The following is a 17,738-nucleotide window of genomic DNA, read 5'->3' as shown; positions in this document are numbered from 1 at the left end:
TTATTGGTCATAATCATAAAATATGCTCAAAAATTGTTAAATTGTAAAATTAAGATTTATGCCCTTAAAACAAAAATACCACAAGACATGTAAAAATATGCACTTCCCGTATAAATATTTAATATTTTTATCTTCGTAGGTAATGTCTTGAAACTAATTATTTATTTTTATCTTACTTGGCAACAAATCTTATCCCTCAAAAAACATGCAAAACCAACATCTTCTGAACCCTATACGCATTGTATTATTTATATTGTTAAATTATTGTATAGACGTATACAATATTGTCTGGTCGGGGAGTGATCCCTATATTATCTCCTAATGAGGTCTTGTTTACAAAACGGTGTAAGTCTATATATAGGTATATATATATAATATATTGCCGCGAATCATGTGTGCACCGAGCTCCCCAAGACAACATATTATTATTATATATTTTAATTTGTAGCACCATAATAATATATTGATGTGTATACAGAGTGGTCTGTTTCAGTGCAGGTTACTCTGATTTTTCGAATAGATATTTTTCAAAAAAATAGTATTATAAGTTCAGGTCCAGGACTGGGGTATGCACTTGACATGGCAAATTAGAAAAAAAAGTAGTAAAACATTCTAAGAAAAAAAAGTTCTGAAAATTTTTAATTTTTACCCCTCATAAGCACCAACTAGATGCAATTTGCTACGAATAACCTCCCTTGGAGTCAACGAGCATATTTTCTATAAGAAAAAGTGTCTTCAGACAAAAAATAAATAAATAAAAACACATATCATTTTAAAATCAATAAGTACATTGTTGGCTCCACTCAGAATCTAAAGAGGATCGTCATACACATTACACACAGCAGGTTATTATTGATGTAGGAGGGGAGGAATTACGGAATGATATCATCCATCCAGTTTTTTTAGCAGTCGTTTTCCACCCCCACAACCCCTTTATGTTGTTCAAAAATTATCCACCCCTCTTGGATTTTTAAAAATTAATTATTTTCATTATGTGTAGCTCTTACGATGTTTCTTTTTCCATAAAAATATGTGTAAATGGCGTATTATTGCGCATTGTATATAATAGTATATAATATATATATGGAATCTCCAAAACAAAGGTGACCCTTTTGTCCTTAATCACATATTTAACAGGCAAATATCATCTTCCAAATTACTTATTAAAAATATTAAAATCATTATAACATTTTTTAAAGAGGATTATTTTTTAGAATTAGAGCCAAAATCGTATATCTTTGTTTTTTTTTGTATAAATATTAAAATATGGTCACCCTAACAGTAAAATGTAGAGATGCGTTCTTCTATTTGTAATTACATATATATTATATAGGTTTAAAATGTCTGTAGATTGCACATTTTAATGAACCAATAGTATCCGCGGTATATCTATATAGACGATAGACCGCACGTTGGACCCGTTACTATCGATTGTGTCATATAATAGGATCAATAGGATCATCAGTTATTTCAATCTCATGTTTGTAGGTATAGGTACCTACATAAAATTATTTGGTACAATGTTTCGATTTTACGGTAACGTCGCTTGTCGCCTGATATATTATACATAATAATATATTATAACATAATTATTAATTACTGATAATACGACGTGGACTACATCCGTCGCAATAAATACACACGTCACACATAATAAGATTATAAATAAAATATATATTGTCGGTACAAATTTGTATACACTTTAATAACTATTAAATGTAGGTACGACACTGCATCATTTTTCATAAATATAAATAACAAAAAGGTGGGTAAATTGATGTCACTCTGCTGTACAGTAGGTTACAAGTGGATCACTGTAATGGATGGTGTTAAATTTGAATTCAATGATATAATATCATTGTATAAGAAAAGCGATTCTGAGTGAAAACGGTCAGTCAGCCTATGATATTACCAAGTATACCTAATTGATGATATTATTGTGAATAAAGTAATTTATATATAATCCATTTACGTGGAGCCTTGTTCTAAATTTTCAATCCTTAGCTATAAAAGTTGAACATTTTATAAATTTTTAACTACAAAATAATTATTAAATTTTAAATTTGATAAATTTTGTCAATATTTGAACTCTAAAAGCTCATAAAAAAAAATTGTGCCTATGTATTTTTAATATTTTTCAACTGCTATTGTAACAATATATCAGAAGTCTTGCATTAAATTTTCAAGCTTTTTTACCCAACAAATAAAATTTTATTGATATTTATAGAAAAAAAAACTAAACATTTTGAAAACTGACAATGTCCATTAACAGCTCAAAAAGAATCAAATTATTTTCAAAATTTTACCGTGTATAGAAAATGAAAATATAAACATTTAGTGAAATTTTCAAGTATCTACAGTCATACGTTTTTTAATTACAACAAAATAAGAAAATCGTTACATGAGAAATCGAGTGAATATCAAATGTTGTAAAAATATGAATTTCAAACGCTCATAAAAACTTAATTTGACTTTCTTGTAGACATTTTTTTTTTAATAAAGTTAGACAAACTTATGGATAATCATGTATTACATTTTCAAATCTTACATTTAAAAAGAAAAATTTTTATGAATTTTCAACTCAAAATAATTTGCTAGTTTTTGTGATTTTTCAGTATTTTGTCAAGATTTGAACTTTAAATGCTTATAAATAAAAACTGTGACTAAGGATTTTTAATATTTTTCAAATATCATAGTAACAATATAGTAGGAGGCTTGTATTACATTTTCAAGCTTTTTTACCCAACAGATAAAGTTTTATTGACATCCATAGAAAAAAAAACAAAAAAAAATGGAAACTGAAAATGTCCGTAAACAACTCAAAATAAGTCAAAATATTTGGAAAATATTATGGTGTATAGAAAATGCTAATATAAACATTCAGTCGAAATTTCATGTACCTACGGTCATTTGTTTTAGAGTTGCAACAAAAACCAAAATCGATTTTCTCGAAAACAGATTTTGCGTAAAAGTTCCCGTTTTTCCTTAATTTTTCTTTTTTTTTTACGTCGCTTTTGAAAACTACTGGGAAATGTTAAATGTTTTGACATCCCAAAGTACCAACTAGATGCACTTTCCTATCAGAAAAGTTACTGTTGAAGAAAATCCAAGCACTTTTACTACTTAACACTATTTACATAATATAATAATCAAAATAATATAAGTCGAGCGCGTTCAATATTATCCAAATCGATTGAGGGACGTAGAGTTATCGTATTTTGATCTATATGTATATTCGGACAAGTGGTCGTGAGGAAAAATAATACAGTTACATATATTATATGTATTTCTATAGGCATAGGTACTTAAAATCAGGAGTGCATTGTTGTTATTAAATAACGCATTAAGGGCCGTTCTTACGATGTCCGGTTAAAGTTAACCGACTGGCCGAATTCTGCCGGTAAGAAAATCTGTTATTAGTCGGTTAGCGTTAACCGACACTTTACCAGCAATTGTAATTTGTAAGACCGGCCCTAAGGGGTCCTAATATAGGCCATTAGCCGTATACATTTCTGGGTACTAAGTTAAATAAAAAATTGTAAATCTTAATGTAAAACATATTGTTACACGTCGTATGTTACCTATAACCTATTATATTATAATATTCTTAAACTTTTTGTCCAACGGATAATCACGATGCTCTACTAATTACCATTGTAAGTACTCGTAAAATATAATTTATTATATCGTTTAATAATACATGACTATAATGTACTCTGTTCAGTGAGAGAACACGTCGATTTTCACTATGCCAGGGTATAGCTTGAGAATTCGCAGAATAACCGATTTTTGACGGTCCGCGGCGTATATTATGTTCTCTCGGTGGACAGACCATTGACGGACGTGGATCCAGAAACCTGAAATGGAGGGAGGGGTGCTACATTTTTTCAGAAAAAATACAGTTATAATTTTAGTAGGTGCCTACATAATAGATTATAATTTATGGATACGATTTGATAACAATATTAACAATTTAATTGATATTTTAAATTTATGGATTTTTGGACGTCTGAATTATTTATTGTGTTTAAATAAATACATAATACATAACATTTCCACGGGGCCTCCCTAAGAGACTTTAGCCCCCCCCCCCCCTCCCTGAATCCGAGCCTGATTATAGGTAGATACCTATTTCTGAATATTCAGATATATATATATATATATATAATATACAATAATTTATGTATAAATACAATAATAATGTATGTGCATCTCGTTAAATATTCGATATAATATAGAATGCGACATCGTATGGTATAGAAATAATTTAATTAAGAAATACTCAAAAGGTTTATAAAAAAAAGTACAACAAATAATATATTTATATATACACCTATCATAATAATAAAGGTCCAATCTTATTTCCCTCGAGCAGGACTCGATATTCGCGCGGTAGATCATAATATTATTATATTTCCAGGACTCGGTTGCAGCAGCGTTCAACGAAATCTATGATTATTAATTATGACATTATATGACGTGCTGGTGCAAAGATCGTTCCACCTACTTTCTACCCTTTATAACTTCTATATAATATAGACATAATATTTCGTTCTGTTTACAAGACACTATATTTCAACGGTGAGTACATACCCCTATGTTAAACGCGTCGTATATTATTTGTGTATAATAATAGTATGAAACAATGAACATCGAAACGATCACTGCTTTATAATATATTGTGACCGTATGAAACCAAATTGCAGAAGTTGACATCATATATATATATACATATATGAGCATAATATATACAAATCTCGGCACTAGTTAATGATTTTTAAACTCAGTTAGGGTAGGTTGACTAAATGTTCATCGATTTCGCGTTATTTTAAAAACAATCGAGTTACCTGTAAGGTAAAAAGTTAAAATAAAATAAAATAATAAAACTACTTATTAGAACTTTTATTTAGATACATCATAATTTTCAAGAAAATCAACTGCTAAATAATTTTCAGTAAAAGGGGGGATGGGTTCTCATTTAAAAAATAGAATTTTGTATCACCACAGGACACTCACGTAGTACAGAAAATATCAGGATTTTAAAAATATGGTGGTATGCTTAAAAATTCTGAAAACCAGAACTTCAATAAAAGTATTATCAAAGGGAAAAATGGGGATGAGCATGTTTAAATATCACCATGTATATGTTACGAGTAAGGTACAAAAGTAAAAACGGGCAGTGTACCTACGTTTTACACGGGTAATATAATAACCTTACCCATAGGGACAAGGTAATGTATATACATAACATTGTCCAGCTAATTTATACACAATAGCCGATGTGCTGTAGATAAAGTATTAAGTCTTTTTATTTTGAGTACTTGGATGCTGTGTCGTAAAGACTACGTAGGTACAGACTACGTAAATTGATGATGTCTGTGGAATGGTCAACATGCCAAACGCTTTAAATCGTCAAATTAGATACCAAGTCATTGTAATAGCAAAAACCAAATCATACTGTTTAAAAAAAAAGTTATCATTAACATAAAAATGATTGTTATTAAATAATTATTGATCATCATTTTATCGTACGTTTTATAAAAGTTTACCTACTCAGCCGTAGACAATGTACAAACTACCCGTGTAATTCACGAAATGAACGTTTTTATAAATAATATTTTTACTTTATCCGATAGGTTGTATTTATATATTATAATATATACGGTCATACGGATATATTTGTATGCACTTTGCCCAACATTTAATTTCTACAATATAGCGTGGCTCGTCTAGTGCGACGAATCGTCGCAGGATTAATAAATATAACAAACTTGTGTCCCATTATCGCATTTTGTATAATATAATACACATAATTATTATGGTTTCGCGTACATTTTTATGTACATACATAGTATAATAGATAATATTATATAAACGATATTACTTAGGAGTTATAACTAATTATTATATACACTCAGGATCCGCGCTATAGTGATCCTCATATTTACGCGTGGGCATACGATTCAATCTTTCCGCGCCTAAATGATTATTGATCGTTCTTCAACAATAACAAAAAAAAAAGGTCGCCGGAAAGGCGTGCACCGGGCGCGTGGTTACACTTGTTCTTGTTTCAGTTCTAACGCCCACACGTCTTGTGGCCACCCGGTCCTGCCTTTGCTCCGCTTGTGGTGGTGTTGGTGTTCTTGGTGTTGGTGGTCATTGGCGGGATTCAGAGGGTTTCGGGCGATCGTCATCTGTACGCGACAAAAAAACAAATAATATATTTTAATGCCATTAAAAAGTATATTTTGTAATATTAATTAATATACACACATAAGAAGTACCCGTACAAAATATAATTTCATCATTTATTAATTTTCAAACCCAACAAAGAAAAAAATGTTCGGTATGGTTGGAACTTCGAGCAGTTTGTAACGATGTATAACGCACTGGCCACCAGGCAATTGTGTAACTATATATTATATATAACACCATATAATATAGATACTATTACCATAGACACATATAAACATTGTTTATATATGTCTATGACTATTACTCAATATTATACGCATTGATATGTGTTATTTAATCATCTGCTGCCGCAGTGTGCACATCATAATATTATAATATAATTACGTATAAATAGTATAATATAATTTATAACAGCCGTCGTTGATATAATAGTAAATAGATATCGAAGTGTCACGTGTCAGACGTGTAATAAATAATATATCATACACAATATATTATGCGATGGCGTCCCATACGGTCCTATTACAGTATATTATAATATAATTATGGTATTATAATATTACGATAAGAGTGTGTTATAATAAAGCGTTTTGAACACGGTTATGGTTTATAGTTGATTGCTGCGGTGATCGCGTGGCGAATAATTATATCGCTCTCCAATCATAATATTTAGGGTTCCGCGGTATTGCAGGCGCGTGCTTATATTGTTCAATTATTACACTGCAGATGGGTCGGGTGTAGCGAACGTCGGGCGACTGCATTAAGAACGGCAATCGAATTTGGACGTAATGCGACGAGGCGACGATGGTAACAGTGGCGTGATAAATACTATGATACTATACAGAGTCGCTTGAAAATGAAAAAATTTCGTATTATACGACATGGTATTGGCCGTTTGATCAATGTGTGTGGCACTGTATATATTATTATGCGTCGTTGATAATTTAACGCGTCTTTAATATTGATACGTGTCATGTGAATATAAATTCGGACGCGTATACATAGGCGATTTTCTTTGGAAAGTGTTCGCGATTTGAACAGTTGATATGCCGCTTTCTTCTAAATTGAAATCGATTTTTAGTTGTTCTTTCCCACGGTGCGCCGAGAGCCGCTGGACAAAACGCATCGCTCTTACTACATCGATCGTAACGACGTTTTTATCGTAAAAATGGTTCGAAAATTACGTTATATAAATACGCATAGGTATAATAGTGGTATACCGCATGTAAATAACCGTTAATAATCGTTTCTCGATGCACGAATTTCGAGTATATAGGCCTTAGCTGGTATACTGCTACAGTGCTATACTTGAACATAATAATATTATACCTACTCCAGACAGATTTCTTACGTCCATATATTATATTATTATATATAAATTGTCTAGTTTGTATTTGTTATTTGTTATTCATTTTACTTTATTTAACTAACCTTATAAGCAAATATAAGCTACATGGAATTCAACAACAAAATCTATTAAAAAAAAATTTAATTTAAAAAATGTATTATATTTTTATACAATTGTTTTGATTTATATGTTTTATATATAATGAATTATTCGCCCAATATTTATTAATTGCATGATAATTACGAGTAAATAATAATATACTCCTGGTCAATTTAGTAATTGATCTACATTTGTAATTAGAAAATTAGAACTAATGTCTCCTGAAATTTGAAAACACTGACGAATATAAGTATTACATGCTTATGACGCCATACGCATTTAGTTATTTAAAAAGTAGTCTGCCAATCACATTCATGTGGTTGTTAGTAATGTAGTGGTCTGTGAATTTTTTTTTCGGGGGATTTTTGTTCCGGTTACCATCAATCCCACAGTTTATAGTTTTAAGTGCACACGCATGCTCATTTGCAGATAACAATTAATTGGTCGGGTGTTTGCTATCAGCCAGACCGCGGTCGGGTGCCTAATTTAATCCCGACCATGGTATATCCACAGGGGTGTCACCGGTTTCCGCCAAAAATTACCTTTCCGTTTTCCGCCAATACCTTTTTCCGCCAATTATAAATTATAGAATTTCAAAGTTTGGGAACCCTTACGTATCATAATACTCATAACGATAAACCTATGGTTTATTTTGAGATATAATAGTCTATATTATGGTATATAATATCTTATATGGTGGGTTTTAAAATGTTATACCTGTATGCGTCTTTATCTACACAGAAAATATTATTTCATAGATAATATTATCTAATCTGTCATCTGATATCATGCTGCAATAGTTGGTTCGATTTGTTAGAAATATTACGGTATTGAGTAGTGACTATAGTGATCACCGATCAGTGGATAGTGTTTGATGTGTTTTAACTAGAGTAATGTCTGCACAATTAATTACGAGTAAACGCGAAAAACCACAAATTGTGATTGATAATTTTAAATTTAGTAAGGCATATGAAGGAGTAAATAAAATTCGTTGGAGATGCATTAACAAAGTATGTGATGCAAAAGTATATACTTAATAAGTAATAACTGGAAAAAATATTATTATTTTTTAACTCTATAGTGTGCAATTATTAAATCTTTACGTAAGGGTTCCTAAACTTTAAAATTCTATAATTTATAATTGGCGGAAAAAGGAATGACGTTTTTTCTGATTTGGCGGAAAACGGTATTGGCGGAAAACGGAAAGGTAATTTTTGGCGGAAACCGGTGACACCCATCCACAGCGTATAATTAATTAATGGCTAAATAATATACAAATTCGTTTTTATGTACAAACCTGCTGTTGTTGGGTCTTCTCGGCCTGCACGTGTGGCGTCTGCACCGACCGCTTGGACGTGTGCGTGGACAGGTCGGCTTTGAAACCGTCCGTGTCCGGGTCGTCGCTGTCCAGCACGGTCATCAGGTAACCAATGTAAGACGTGGCCAGCCGGAGCGTTTTGATTTTCGACAGTTTGGTGTCTGACGGCACGTTGGGTATGCAGTCCCGGAGGTCGGAGAACGCGTTGTTGATGCTCTGCGTCCGTCGCCGTTCCTTCTTGTTGGCCGTGTTCCTGCGCTTGACGACGCGCACAACCGGAACCGCCGCCGGCATCGGAGTCGTCGGGACAGGGTCCGAAGAACTGCACTGTTGCTGCATCAGATGCTGTTGCTGTTGCAGCAGCTGTTGTCGCCGTTGAAATTGCAGTTGCTGTTGCTGTTGCGGCTGAAGCTGCAGCCGTTTATTGTTGTCACCGTCGTCGTTTGCTTCTTCATCGTCGTCGTCGTTTTCGTCGTCGTCGTCGTCGTCGTCGTCGCCGCCGGCAGCAGAGGCATTGTTGTTGCTTTGTTGTGCAGGACGGTACTGTATAAAGGGAAACGGCTTAATATATTATGTGTCATTATGATATTGTTTTTGATATCAGCTAAAGCGTTCGATGGTGGTGGGTTGTTAAATAACCAATCTCTATTTCAACGGTTGGTCAAAGACAGCGATTGGCTAAATTTCAGTTATTTCATCTATTATTTAACATATGATATTACATCACTATTAGCTGTACTACCCGAGTTAAATTTAATCTATCTACCTATAGTTTTCTGTTTTTGTTCAGTTAAAAATCGAAATATATTATAGATATAAACACAATAAATTGTTATACAATGATACATTTTGTGACCATTTAAAATTTAAATAAATACAAAATATTCAATTTTTATCTGTTAAAATTAAATGCACGTGTGAGCCACCCTATATCAACCTATTTATAAGTTAAAAAAATAAATCATAATTCATAAACATCCTCCGAGTCTCCTACAACTGCCTAAGATTAAGAAGTAGGTATTTAGCATGCCGCGGCGTAAAATGTAAAATAGAATTAATAGACTTAATGACTTATGGTAAATTTACCATTTTAGGTAAACCTACATATATACGATACAACTGTTATTAGAATATTATGTCGTTCGTGTAATATTAAAACAATAACCGCCTACCTATTGTAAAGTATCTAACTATCTACAAAGCCGAGGCTGTCTGAAGTATTCGTATTGGCCCCCTTCCAATAATTCGAGAGTTGGAATCAAATTAATCGTTAAAACCCGTAATAAGAATATTGTAAACCGTACGTAATAAGAGACAAAAGCTGAACATAAACTGCGGGTCTGCGTGTTTAATATAAATAGAATCCTGTATATTATTCTGTCTTCATTAAAAAAAATGTTTGCGCAGTAATAACCACACGCATTGCAGACGGGAGAGAAGCGCGAATATTAAAAAAAAAAAAACCTTTTTACGAAAACTAAATGATGGTGTATACTTATACGAAACCCGCTCATAACGAGCACTAAATTTGTATTTATTATTGATCCGGGTTTTTTATTCGAAAATAATATAATATACCTAGTTAATGAGTTAATCTCCACGAAATCGTACACTGTACGCGTGTATCCAGCGCATGTGCGAGCGAGTATACTATTACCTTTATGCGTTTCTAGATAATAATTAAAACTATACGGCTAACCGAAAATTCTAATTTTTTTTCCGAGTCAGTTTGCACCTTTCCGGGGTCGGGTGCCTCGTGCATATGTATATAATATAATATATGTATAGTGTGGTCTAACACTGCAGCGGTGTGGGATACACTGTACACGTGTTGGAGTAGGTACCTATATAACATGTAGTCATAACTCCGAACCCATTAAATAAAATCCCAAGTGCTCGACCTAACCCGGAAAGTAAAAAAAAAAAAAAAAAAACTGAGGGTAAATTGAAACTGGTCGTATAATAGACGCATATTATATAGGTGCGGGGATGTCGCGATTTATTTTGTTGCACGACAGTTCCGGTGGCGCGTAAAAATGGGACCGGTACACATCCTTCATAGTTTATAATGATGATGATATAATATGCAAATGATCTTTACTGCGGAATAAAACTTAATTTATGAATAATAATGCACGTTACGAGTATACGATGACTGCGGTATAAAATATTTAACATATATCTATATAGTTGACAGTCGTATATACTACAGTAAATCAATAATATAACACTTTAAATAAAAAATTGTGCATATTTAAACACAATTTGTGCTTATTAATATTATCACGATTGGAAAAATCAATATTGGCCTTATTATTACCTGCCGCTCACATTTTGAGCTGAATTATTCGCTACTTTTCAAACAGTTATACATAATATTATATGTATTGGTATGGATTCCGATCATAATTTGTTTATTTTTCATACAAATGTTCGGTATGGTTGTCAAAAGGAAACTGCAGTCTCAAATTTCTCATTCAATTTACTTATATTATTTATATTTTATATTAATATTTTTGTTTTTATATTCAATCATTTTTTCACATACTTAATATTATTACTTCGTAAGATGATTTATAATACATTTTTAAAGGGAGGGGGCCGAGGGGAATAACATTTTTGAAAATTTACATGGTGGCGTAGCCGCGTAGTATGAAAAAGGATGGGAGCCACTACATCAAAAATGTAATACGTTTATAGGAGAAGATAAAGATTCCGCTATTTTTTTATTTATATTTTTTATTTATTCGCGAATCGATTATAACTCGATAAGAAATGGACAATCAATGTAACCAAACAATGGGTTTAAATAAAAAGACTAAATTTTGGACATTCCTTTTAAATTTTAGATTATCAATATCGAAAAACTTGAAATTCCATTATACCCCGAATGGGGTTCTCGTTCGACATGCCATCTTGAAAAGTTATTTTAAATTGACTATATTCATGAATTTTCGTAATATTGAACCAAATAAGTTAAGCATATTATTCAAGTTGAGATCTTAGTACCTTACCAATAAAAAATAAAGACTGTTTTAGGGAATTACAGCAAAAAAACACTCGTGTCTTATAAAAAAATGTAGCGTGCAAAACGAGCGGTTTTGCTAGTTGGAAAAATCGCAACCAGCTTGAATCAAATTTTTTTTACGGAAAAACAGCATAATATAATATTTTTTTTAGCTTATAATCAAATATAGTAAAAATTATTCCGCAGTGTTAAATTATTGTTTATATAGATCGAGTTTCGTGGCTAGATGATATCCGTCACTGCACTACACAACACGTCATATATTAATATATTATTATGTTCGGTCGAATATCGTTGTTCATTGGATGGCGCCGCCCCGGCGAGACGATCGCGGAGAAAACGGTCAGCGACGAGTGACGACGGATGACCAAATAGGTATACCGACGAAAAATGATACGGTTACCCGCTGGTTACATCGACCACGAGTTTAGGTATAGTAGCAAATTTAAATGTGTGCAGTACTTATTTTCGGCTTTTATAATTTTTTATTTGATTAGTATTCAATATTGATTATTGAAAATTACTATATTGTATTTGTTTAAAATCCTTAACACTAAAAATAATACCGACTACACTATATTCTGGGCGGCTTATAATATAATAAGTATATTAACCCAAGCTATTTCGTTTTTAATTTTAAAACGTTCAGTCATATGATGGCCATACCTATAGGCTATGGGTATCGACGAATTTTATAGAAGATTGGTTTAGATTGTATTATAACTAATTATTAATGAATAGCAAAAACAATCATGCAATGAAGTTATATGTGGCATGTGCACCACTAGGTCTATGTTCATTATTTTAAAATATTTTGGTGTGGAATTAGGTGTGCAGTAGCAAACTATCTCAATTTTAGGCCCTGGCTTATACCGTGGTTGAAGAGTTGAAGACAGAGTCGGAACACCGCGCGGGCTTATAATATTATATAATATAGAACCTCAATAAAGCCGACTGCACCACAACACGCCTTTGTGGTGTTTCGTGTCGTATCTTGTTTTTACCATTTTCAGTTTTAATATTTTTCCAACACATTATCATATCAATACTATTATCAAACATTAATATAATATGGCGAATAGTTACCGCACGTGCCACGTGCGACGAGGAACTTGAGATACTTCAACTTCGGGTTAGATTTGGCTTGATAAAAAACCTACCATATTTTGTCAGGCATATAATATTTTACCAAAACTCAAAAGTATGTGGTTCGAAAAATCTAAACTGCTGTACAAAATCACGACACGAAACACAGAAGAGGTGTGCAGTCGGTTTAAATTCCGAGGGTTTTCACTAAAACCAATTTTACCGTTATGTCGAGTATAGTTTTGAAAGTGTTTGAAAATGTATGCCTACAATATTCAATTAATACGTGTCAAATATAGGGAATCCGCCACGAAACGGTTAAGTGGAAACACGGCTTTACACCACGAGATTTGAAAACTGACGCGTTTTCAAAAAGTGGTCGTCCCCGAACATTTATCGTTACAATCCTGCTGCAGTTGAGGGTTTAACTCGCGCGGTCCTCGTTGGATTGCGGTAAGTTGTTGCTGCACGGCCGTCGGCCACATTGTTTCCACAATAATAACTAACCGCAATAATAACTGTACATAATATTATTGTATAGTACTGACTAGTGGCTAAACTTGTCTCGCGGTTCGATAGCTCTGGATCCTGACGAACAACGACGACACTATTCCCACCCACATCCCGCGATGATTATTGTGCTTCGTGGCAGGATGAACCATAGGCGTGCGCAGAATTTCTGGCAGGGTACAGCCATACATAAGTACATAACGTACACACGCATATTACGTATATACTATATATATATATATATGTTACTTTTCACACCTAATAGTTATGAAAACTAATTTGGACGGGGTTACCCTCGTTTGACTGCATTTACCATAAAAAAAAAGTATTTTACGGTTGACTATCAATTATCATGATAATTATATTGAATATTGATGGGGGAAAGTTCGCAGAATAAACAAGTGCTTATGGGATGCACAAATTGCACGATATAATATAATATTATTCGCGGGTTCCTTGTAGCTGTAGAATAATATTAAGTTTTTTATGCCATATACTATATATATATATGTATACACCGCCGACGTCCGCCGTTATTTATAAATTACGATTTATTGCATTTACGTGACCCAAAACTCCAATATAAAGCACTATAGGTACCTACTTCAAATCGAAGATTTTGTATCTATTATTAAAAATATATTTATATTTATTAAGTTACCTACTTGTGTGCAGTGTAAACAACTATAGAAGTAGGTGCATATATGGCTATATTATATTATGTATATTGTATATAGTTTTTTTTTGGAGTAAGGTATTTTGTACGTATGGTATAGGTAACAACAAAACATCAATTTAAAACTAAACATTTTACATTATCGTTTTTTTCCCCCTAGAACAGAATAAGCTAAATTCAAGACTCAACTCGGAACAACCAACCTATATTGTTGATTTTTAGATTTGGCAATCATTGAAAGGATAGGTAGCAGCCTATGTATAAACATATAATACTATAATATAAGCACGTGCATACCTGTGGCGTAAGCGGCCGTCGATCGAGTTGTGACACGGCGGTCGTGGCGTACGGATCGTCGTAAGCGACGGCCACAGCGGCGGCCGTCACTGCGGAATTCATGTCACATACATCGGCCGCGTTGTTGTTGTCGTACGCCGCCGGCTTTTCGTCGTAGCCCTGCAAGTGGTCGAGCTGGTGATAACCGCCGCTGCCGCCGTCGTAGTAACCGACGTTACCGTACTGCAGCAACGGCTGCTGCTGTTGCTGTTGGTGTTGGTGTAGATGATGACCGTAAAGGCCACCGTAGTCGCAATTGGCCACGGCAGCCGCGGCTGCGGCGGCGGCCTGCAGCGCGGCCACTGAAGATGGTCCGTAATTATTGTACGTGATGTCCTCGTACGACGTGGATTCGTCGTCCACGAACGACGACGAAGACGACGCGGTGCTACCGACGACGCACGTCACCATCTGCTGCTGTTCCGCGCCCGGCATCCAGTAGGACGGAGCCGACGGCGACAGGTCCTGGACGACGTAACGCCCGTCGCCGGGCACAGCTGAAGACGACGGCGTGGCCGCTACACCGAGGGCCGTCATGCATTCTTGCTTCACTGTAACACAAAAATATCGTTTTGTTTGTCATTGTTATGTACTATTATACATGTATTACTGTTAAATCAATTTTTTTTTATAAATATAACAATTTATGTAAGCATATAAATTCATCAATTTATATGTGGTATATTTTGAGAAGTTCATGAAGCTATATTTTACGGAAGGCAACTCGTATAAACTTATGAACTTCCCAATCATCGGAGTTGATACTATAGTGTATAATGTATAATAACAGCTATTTTAATTATAATATAAGGTGGGAGGCAATTCGTATGTTTTGGGAGTCAACAGCTATAGTATATGTACTGGTTATAAACTACTATAATATAAAAATCAGTGATTCACACAAGACTTTACCCAAATCTGTAACATCTTTACAACCCCTTCAGAAACCCAAATTCCGTTTATACCGAAACCTAGTAAAATTTTTTACTTTAGGTACAAATTTCATATGAATATCAGGTCAATTTTGTAATAAATTCGTTGTTTAAAAATAATTATTATCAAAAGGAATAATTTTATTAAAGAAGTTGGTACTTATATTAATTATTGATTGTAATAACTATGATAAGTAATAATTATAACAATTTTTTTTGGGGGGGGGGAGGGGAGGGGGCTAGGTTATTTTGATGATATCCGAGAAATTTATTTCTTGTAAAAGGTACAATATCTATATTTACCTCATGCGTAGGTCTGATCTGATCAACTCTTATTTTTTTATGTTTTTTACAAAACACACGTCTTATCAACCCATATTTATTTCAGCGTAATTCAATTATAATACAATAATAACAAAAATAATATTAAGAGCTGATACGTAGAAGTACCAACTGAGCTAAGCTCGTATCTGGTATATAAACCCGTATATTAATAACATTTATCGATACCCAAACGTTTTCTAAAAAAATTTATCCGAAACCCGAGCAAATGGTTCCAGTGAAATGCCCTAATAATAATCGTACATGTATTTATTGGATTCACATATAAACTGTAAGTTTTTAAATGGACATTTATTTTATTATAGAATTTGACATTAAAATGTTTGAATGACTTAAATTTTCTAAATGAGAATTATTTTAGTTACCTTTTTCGTTTGTAGGTAGGTAATCTATATGGATATTAGTATAGGTACCTACATATACATTTCTTCTTCGTCTAATATGTCAGTTAAAATATTATTTTTTATTTTTATACTAGAGTAGGTACATTTACGATTTACCTACCGATGATACATAAATACATATTAGTTCTCACATATTTAAGTTTGACAATAATAATATAATGTCAATATTTACTATAATATAAAAATTGTTTCAAAACCGTATACCTATAGTATACTTAGTGTCCTAGTATTGACTGTGTGAATTTATGCTAAACGTAAATTTACAATATATTTTATATACCCGTACATTATGTTCGACGGAACAAACATTTATCTAATATTATATTCCTATAGTATATACAATATAAGTATTTGTTTTAGATTCTGAAAACTATATACCAAAATTTGAAATTCGTAAAACGGAAAGTTATTAAACAAAAAAGTAAAAACATATTCAAGAATGAATTACAACTACCTATATTATATATACCTACTTTTAAAGAGCCTTAAAAAATGTAGGTACCTATAAACATAAGACCTGTTGTTTTTTTGTTAAATAGCACGCATACCCATATTGCGATCGCGCACGTGTCGTGATCAATAAAAAAAAATGTGATTGCTTACCTGAATAGTTCGGTTGATAATGTCGAGAAGAATAGTTGATTATATCGCTCGCCATGGCGCGCGGACGCAAAGATGAACACTGTTTTTCACGCTGATACACGAGCTGTAAGACACGCGGGAAACTATTTTCGACCACCCGACGATGAGACCAAAGTCCCGAAAAACGTAAAAAAAAAAAAAATTGAGCCTGTACAACTACTCCGCCGGGTTTTGGGGTGCGGTCGTGATGTACAACACTCGTCGGACCCGAATGTTTCTGCAACTGCACCGAATATAATGCCACTGATCCCTGGCCAAACGCGGGACACTTGTTTCAGCTCGTACAAGTCCCGCCCATCCGTTTCCAAGGGGCGTTCGTCGATATCTTTATTATATATACATAATGCCTCGCTCGTATTAACGGGCGTTTATACGTACATTACGGTATATACGCGAGTCGACTCTATATTATAATCGACCTATACGCTTCGTGTCAAAATAATGAAAAATATTAGACAGGGATGAGTAATTAGTAATTTTATGACTGCCTCTAATGCATATTGTAGAGAGACGTTATAGATATTATGTAGAATGTATAATGTATATAAGTAATAGGTAGCTGCGTTGTATACTGCCGTAACTGCAGTGCACTGAACATATTCTTATGTAAGTTTTTTTTCGCTTCTTTTCAAGTCAAAGCTATTACACGCGTGCATATTATATACAATTTGTGGGTGCTGTATATGCTCGAACATGTATATAATATACAGGGCGATTCACTCAGCATGTCCATTCCTATTTTTCCTGTAGTCATAAATGCGATAATTCAAATTCTAATATTTATATATTAGATATTTAGAGAAAAAAAACCCATCAATTTAA

At 33.3% G+C, this 17,738-nt stretch overlaps 1 protein-coding gene across 1 annotated transcript; it reads right to left on the bottom strand.

The window, feature by feature from the left end:
* Window positions 1-5,617: 5,617 nt before the first annotated feature.
* Window positions 5,618-17,163, bottom strand: LOC132940991 (lateral signaling target protein 2 homolog). The gene is made up of 4 exons (XM_061008838.1): window positions 16,878-17,163; window positions 14,558-15,147; window positions 8,940-9,503; window positions 5,618-6,194 (listed from the first exon to the last, which is right to left on the bottom strand). Exons 1-4 carry the CDS (start codon window positions 16,930-16,932, stop codon window positions 6,054-6,056), a joined length of 1,350 nt encoding a protein of 449 aa, XP_060864821.1. The 5' UTR covers window positions 16,933-17,163; the 3' UTR covers window positions 5,618-6,053.
* Between the last annotated feature and the right edge of the window lie 575 nt (window positions 17,164-17,738).

Source organism: Metopolophium dirhodum, chromosome 3 (genome assembly GCF_019925205.1).
Source record: "Metopolophium dirhodum isolate CAU chromosome 3, ASM1992520v1, whole genome shotgun sequence".
NCBI classification, from domain to species: Eukaryota; Metazoa; Arthropoda; class Insecta; order Hemiptera; family Aphididae; genus Metopolophium; species Metopolophium dirhodum.
This window is presented reverse-complemented; position numbering and strand designations above follow the sequence as displayed.

Bases quoted from the DNA above. Each gene is read 5' to 3' on its own strand.
- LOC132940991 (XM_061008838.1), bottom strand. From the start codon at position 16,932: ATGGCGAGCGATATAATCAACTATTCTTCTCGACATTATCAACCGAAC. The intron at 15,148-16,877 runs GTAAGCAATCAC...TTTGTGTTACAG, and splicing joins TTATCAACCGAACTATTCAG to TGAAGCAAGAATGCATGACG. The intron at 9,504-14,557 runs GTATGCACGTGC...CCCTTTATACAG, and splicing joins GACGGCCGCTTACGCCACAG to TACCGTCCTGCACAACAAAG.